At 39.8% G+C, this 7,327-nt stretch overlaps 1 protein-coding gene across 1 annotated transcript; it reads left to right on the top strand.

Annotated features, from left to right (window-relative positions):
• The first annotated feature begins 71 nt into the window (after nt 1-71).
• Nucleotides 72-6,285, top strand: LOC129741301 (protein argonaute-2). The gene is made up of 8 exons (XM_055733026.1): nt 72-230; nt 1,561-2,314; nt 2,816-2,956; nt 3,139-3,594; nt 3,656-3,755; nt 3,834-5,009; nt 5,214-5,971; nt 6,053-6,285. The coding sequence occupies exons 1-8, from the start codon at nt 218-220 to the stop codon at nt 6,144-6,146; spliced, it is 3,492 nt and encodes a 1,163-aa protein (XP_055589001.1). The 5' UTR covers nt 72-217; the 3' UTR covers nt 6,147-6,285.
• The last annotated feature ends 1,042 nt before the right edge of the window (nt 6,286-7,327 follow it).

Here is a 7,327-nt window from a genome sequence, read left to right as displayed (position 1 = left end):
GTAAGCGGGCAAAAGTGCATATCGGGCGGGATAGATCAAACGATTTGAAAAAAATCATCCGGGCAGCACTGAAATATGAAAAATTCATTCCACAAATTTTCAGAGTGAAAATCGGAGTTATTGTGAATTTTGTGAAGTTTTCAAGTTATATTTAGAATTATCCCACTTCTAATCATTGTTTAAGGAACCGTTTTTGAAGTTTTCAACAGTGTCCAACATGGGCAAGAAGAGTAAGTATTATTCCAGCTTTTGAACTGGTTTAAGCTCAAACTAATTAAAAATAAAAACATTGATCCAAATGACTAATGACGAGCCCCATCTCGAGTCGATGCAAAATTGCATGACGCAATTTATGTGCAATGGTTGCATTCTACGTGGGCATTAGAAATTTAATCACAAACATTAAGGGTCAAATATTGAAAATCGTCGTGATTCTGAAAACACCATCGTATTTTTTTACAGTCTGGAATGTTCCAGATAGTAGAAAATCATTCTCGTTTTTTCTTTTATTTGTGTGGGCTACCTTGTTAATTTTTGCAATTTTAAAATGGAGTCCGACGTTTTGTCACGAAAAACCAAGGTAAATTTAATAATATTCCTTGACGAAGGAGGCAATAGGTGGTATGAATAAAAAAATAGCAATTGCTTCGATAGCTTTTACTCTGCTCGAACTTTTGAATGGCAACATTTGAAAGCATTTGCTCAGCTAGATATGAAAAAGCTGAGTAAAACATTTACTTTCAACCTGCTCCGAATTAAAAATATGCATGCCATTCGAAGAAATTGACTAACAAAACTGCTCGAAAATAGCAAAAGCAATTACTAGAGCTTTATTCATATCAGCCAATATTTTCTTTCTCGGAACAGCTGGGATTTGATTAAACAATTAAATTCTATATGACTTAAATACGTACTTAGGTCATATTACCTATTCTGAATAAAAGAATTTTCCCGTTTTGCCGATTCAATCGAATAATTAATCCTTTACTTCTATGACTGAACCATTATTGAACTAGCCATGCTTTCATGAGAGGACAAAAAACCTCTATAAATAAAATGAATAGAACAGAGCTTTATTAGTAGTGGCAACTTAGTTATCCAGAAGATTTGCCCCGCGCCAGTGGAGAAAACGAAAACTTTTTTATAAATTTATTTAGGAATTTAAATTTCCAAATACCTAATCTACAGTAGATAATTGAAAGGAAAATTATCATCAAAATTCGAAGATCTGATTTAGTTTTATTTTATTAATTTCGAAATTTGAGTTGTAAAAATTGAGAAGGTTGATCATCAAATTTACGACTGTGTCTGTTTACTGATTGTGATTTTGAGTTTTATGTTAGATTTCAAATCTAGCGGCATGTTCGCAAATTTGGGTGATGCATCGATTTTTTTAGTAGATGTCAAATCACCTTCCAAAGCTTTTGCATACAGTTTGTTTAATTTACGAACGCCAGCATCGATAGAAAAACCAATTTACGAAACGCCGAAGGTTGTTTGTTCTGAATTTGTGTGTTTCAGAAAACATGAAATATGAAACAATTTCAATTTTATTTGCAGAAGGAAATTCTAACAAGCCGGAAGGTTCTGGCTCCCAGCAGAATCCTCAAGAAGGTCAACAACAACATCAAGGAGGACAACAGCAACCGCCATCGGCTGCTCAGCGTCAGCAACCTCAACAACAGCAACCCAATCCACAACAAGGCCAACAGCAGCAGCAGCAACCAGGACGAAATAATCCAAGACAAAACAAAAACCAGAATAAACAGCAGAAGCCACAAGGAGGGCAACAGCCTGAAGCAGGACAACAACAGCCCCACCATCAAGGTCAACAGCAGCCCCACCATCAAGGTCAACAGCAACAACATCAAGGAGGACAACAGCAACCGCCATCGGCTGCTCAGCGTCAGCAACCTCAACAACAGCAACCCAATCCACAAGGCCAACAGCAGCAGCAGCAGCAGCAACCAGGACGAAATAATCCAAGACAAAACAAAAACCAGAACAAGCAGCAGAAGCCACAAGGAGGGCAACAGCCTGAACCAGGGCAACAGCAGCCCCACTATCAAGGTCAACAGCAGCCCCACCATCAAGGTCAACAGCAGTATCATCAACAACAAGGCAAAAACCAGAAGCCACAGCATCATCAGCAATTCCAACATCCTCAACAAGGACAACGACAGCAAACATCAACGGATGATCAGTATCAGCCACGTCAACAACAACAGCAGCAACAGCAAGGACAAGGCAAATATCAAAAGAAGCAACAGACACAGGACGGCCAACAACAGCAACAAGGAAAGGGTGCTTGGAAGTAAGTACACACACTTTTCCTGCATGTTTAACACTTACCTAAATGCTCAAGGGTTTTGTGAAAGTTTTACCAGCAATCACTGAATTCCTAAATTTGGTGTTGTTGAATTATTTGAAATGTCTGGTTTTACTTTGTAGAGCTTTGTATTACTCTAAATCACAAAATTTTAAAACAAGTAAGTATAAAGTATTTTTGTAAAAAAAATACATTTCGTTCTTGTTCTTTTATATTTATTAAAGAACTTTTAACAAATTGTCATTCGGTTCAGTTCACATTTTGATGTTTCAAAATTTTCTCAAGGCATTCGGTTGGGTCTGGTCGCTTGATCTCGACCATTTGTAATTTTGTAAAGCTTAATTTGTCTCGAATATAAACATTATTTTCCAAAATCTTTTTTTTTACAAGTGCGTTGTAAAACGAAAAATTAATCAAAAACAGTATTAAATTCAAAAGAATTACAAACGCACTAAAAGTATATATTTTTAACTATTCCACGCGCAGGCAGCGAGATGTACAACAGAAACAACATGATCAACCGGCACAACGTCAACCATGGAACAAGAATCAACAACAAGCAGAGATGCAACGACCCCAACAACCACAGAGCCAACCTGAACAGCGGCAGTCTTCCGTCCCTCGAAGGTAGTGCTTAAAAACGGCCATTGCCCCATATTCTTCAATTAAATTACGTTCATAGACATATTCTGGACATTATTCGTCGCAAACCAGTCCACGGTCATTTTGCGTGATTTTTCGAATATTTTTTTTAACAATTCATTGACATTGGACTTTTATTTTATCTTTTTTTCTTCATTAAAAAAAAGCGATAATTCCTCCCCGTCGCACGCTGCCGGCTTGGAACGCGTCGAGGAAAACCTGGGTGCCATGAAACTGGACAAACAGAGGGTCCACACGTCGAATCTACTGCCAGTGCTCCAGCGAGACAACACCTCTGGCACTCTCGGCACACCCATCAGAATGGAGGTGAACTATGTTAGGCTAATGATTGAAAAATTAATCGGCAAAGCGTATCATTACGATATCAACATACAACCGATGGCATCCCGGATTTGGCAGCGTGCCGCCTTCGACGCGTTCGCGACTCAGGTACTGCCTAACTTTGCGTTTGCCTTCGATGGCAACAAAAATGCCTATTCAGCCAATCGGGTTCCGGCAGATCACTATAAGCAGGATGTTAGAGTTTCCAACGGGGGTCGAGAAAGAACCTTCACAGTGGAGTTGAAGGAAGCGGCCGTCGTTGATTTGGGATCCCTCAAAAAGTAATTTCTGGTTCTTGAGTTTGATTACCTTTTAATTCCAATGTTAATTTGATTATTTCAGCTATCTTCAAAACAAAAATTTGGATAAACCAATGGCCGCCATCCAATGTCTGGATGTTGTGCTTCGTACAGCTTACGAGAAGAACAACAATTTCGTAAAAGTGAGTCAACCTTTGAGCATTTTTTTTCGTCCGAGTTTTGATGATACATATTAATTTCTGTCTTTCATACATTTGCAGTTTAAACGATCAGTTTACATGATTCCGAAGCAACCGGAAGACGTTGGGTCAAATCATGAGCTCTGGTACGGATTGTTCCAATCTGCCATTCTTGGATCCGTACCTTATTTGAACATTGATGTGTCGCACAAAGCTTTCCCCAGTGGAGGTGAAATATTGAAAATTCTCAGTGATCTGACTAGAATCAACAATCTAAACGAACCACTTCAACAGTGGGCGGAACAAGAACTCAACAACTATCTGAAAGGCATGGAGATCATGTATCATGGGCCGGATGGAGTTCAAAAACTCTATAAATTTAACGGCCTTCGGGGTCCGGCCAACCAACAGAAATTTAAGAATCAAGACGGCATGGAGATGACGGTGGCACAATATTTCCAACAAAGAGGAAAACCTCTGCGATATCCCAATTTGCCGGTGATGCACGTTGGTAGCAGCGTCAGGAATGTGATGCTCCCAATGGAGCTGTGCACTGTTCCAAGGGGTCAAGCGCTGAATAAAAAACATCCAGATAGATGTACACAATTCATCATTAGAAAATCTGCAACGGACACTGCAACAAGAAAGAGAAAAATAATGGACATTTTCAATCAAATCGGATACAATACATCAAAAACTGTCAACGAGTTTGGTTTGAAGGTTGGAACGAATTTTGAAACAATTGAGGGCCGGATAATTAATCCACCTGGGCTACTGTACGCCAACAATAGTATGGTCAAACCAATGCCCCTAAGAGGCGTATGGAGAGCGGATGATAAAAAATTCATTGTCCCAAGTACAGATATTACAAAAAAAGAACTCTCATGGGCCATACTGAATTTAGATTCACGAACACCGCCAAATAATGTTCAGGAGTTTGGTTACGGTATTTTCAATATGTCCGGCAAGCAAGGAATTTCCATGTCACCATTCAATATGAGAACACATTACAGACAACCGAATGTAGAGCAACGCCAATGGACGAGAGATCGGACGATCGACCTAACACTTGAAGATATAAAAAAAGAAAAATTGGATCTGGTTTTCGTTATTGTGCCCGAATCCCGGGAAGACATTTACGCCAAAGTTAAGCAGAAGGCTGAACTAAGCCTGGGCATTCTAACGCAATGCATTAAATCGAATACAATATATAGGAAGCGAACGGATGCTAGCACCATCGCCAACATTTGGCTCAAGGTAAGCATTTTTAGATTTAACGATATTTTCGGTGAGAATTTTTTTGCAATAGGAAGCAAACTTCAGTATTCTATATAATGTAAACAGAGAATTTTAGAAAAAAAAACGTATGTCTTGAAACACAAAAATAACATCAAGTTCAAGACTGTAGATAAAGTTGTTGCACAAAGAAAATCTACAAGATTTGAAAATTTTCATTTTCAGATCAACGCTAAAACTAATGGCAGCAATCACGTCATTGTACCTGGCAACAAACCTCCACTGATCCGTCAAAAAGTGATGTTTATCGGAGCTGATGTTACACATCCATCGCCGGACCAGTCGAATATACCAAGTGTCGTTGGTGTAGCAGCCAGTTACGATCTGGAAGGATTCCGTTATAATTTTTGTTATCGCCTGCAAGGTCCGCGGGAAGAAATTATCTGTGATCTAGAAAACATAGTCGAGCGACAGCTGCGACAATTCCAGAAACAGAACAATGCCTTGCCCGAGTTACTCATGTATTATCGGGATGGGGTTTCCGATGGGCAGTTCAGAGAAGTACTATCCAATGAACTGAGGGCCATACAGGCGGCTATCGCAAAGTTTGGCCAAAAGTACGCACCGAAAATCACCTTCATAGTAGTCCAGAAGCGACATCACACGCGATTTTTCCCGGCCGACAGGTGCCCAACTGAGGGAAAGAACCAGAATCTCCCTCCAGGAACAATTGTGGACAAAAATATCACAACCCCAAATCAGTACCAATTCTTCCTGATATCGCACGCCGCCGTTCAGGGTGTGGCCAAACCCACCAAATACGCAGTGCTGTACGACGATGCTAACTGCAAACCGGATGAACTGCAAGCGACCACCTACTATCTCTGCCACTTGTTTGCCAGATGCAACCGATCCGTCTCTTATCCGGCACCGACTTACTATGCCCATTTGGCAGCTTACCGTGGTCGAGTTTATATAAAAGAGTAAGTACCTTTTCTTGAATGTGTATCAGTTGAGGACGTAACGTAGACGGGACAATACTGAGTTTTCTTTTGTTTCCACAGTCGCCGTCTCAATATGGAAAATCTCGCCCAAGAATATTCCCGTATGCAGTTGAAAAGCGAAATTATCGATGGACATCCAATGTTTTTCGTATAAATATATACCAATATGTGTAATCTGTTTGAATTTTTATATTATCTTTGATTTATCTCAACTTGACCTGAATGACAATTGTTAAAGGGTCTTTAATAAATATGATTAATAAAAACAATAAATTTATCATCGTTCAAATAAATGTAAAGTGATTTGATTCGTTATATTATAAACATGTTTTAATAAATAGCAGTGATTGAATTTTGCTGAGCATGAATTGATCAACCATCTCTCGCTCAACGCTTTACTCGGAAGCAAAGGTTGCTTTGAGGCAGCAAAAACGACAAAACCGATGATGCATACGCTCTCATATGGCCCGCCTTCAAGAAGCAATATACATTCGAGGCAGCGAATCCAAAAAACCAAACGAATGGCTCTCACTCATCTCCTGTTACATTCTTGAGGGAACCGAATGCAAAAGGCAGAGCAAACCCGAGTCTACTCGTTTGTGCCTGGATCGAATACCCGAGGTTTTTCTGCTATTGCTATTATTGCACAGCAACCGCACGCAGGCAGCTAGTTTTTTCGTTTCTTTTCCTCCCCTCTCCTTGCTCCATACGTTGCGGGCCTATGCAATGCAATAAGTTCGGTTGTTGTCGTTGTTGCCTCAACCTTTGCGGCGAGGTTGAGTCCCTCAAATTCAATAACGTAAATGAGTATGTGTGCCTCGTCTTCTTCATGCATCATGTAGCGACCGAACGTTGAGAGAGTTCGTTCTGAGCAGCGAACGGATAGTGTCTCTCGGAGCAGATCCTCCTCATGGGGGGAGGTTTGAATGAATGTATATGTATCGTCTCCTGTATTACTATACGAGGCCTCAAAGTGTGTATTTTGAATGCCTCTGATGAGAAAATGGTTGAGGATTTCAATCACTGATAAATAGCGAAAGGATCACAGAGAAGAATACAGTTTTATTTATCCGAAACGAAGTGAGCGAAACATAAGTATATAAACAAAATCAAAGAGTTCCACTAAAAAAAATTAACCGAGAGAATCGCTTTTCGATTTCCCTAAAAATTAAAACAAACAAACTTCAGTAAGTCAAGAATGAACTAACGAAGTTCGGTAAAAAAAGCTGTCAAAATAATCAATTACCGAATTGCAGGAGTGGACCGGTAAAATAGACTACCGATTTCGCCGATATCCGTTTTCTGATAGATGGATCGGGCATACGGTGAGATATC

The sequence above is a fragment of the Uranotaenia lowii genome, chromosome 2, assembly GCF_029784155.1.
Source record: "Uranotaenia lowii strain MFRU-FL chromosome 2, ASM2978415v1, whole genome shotgun sequence".
In the NCBI taxonomy this organism is placed as follows: Eukaryota; Metazoa; Arthropoda; class Insecta; order Diptera; family Culicidae; genus Uranotaenia; species Uranotaenia lowii.
This window is presented reverse-complemented; position numbering and strand designations above follow the sequence as displayed.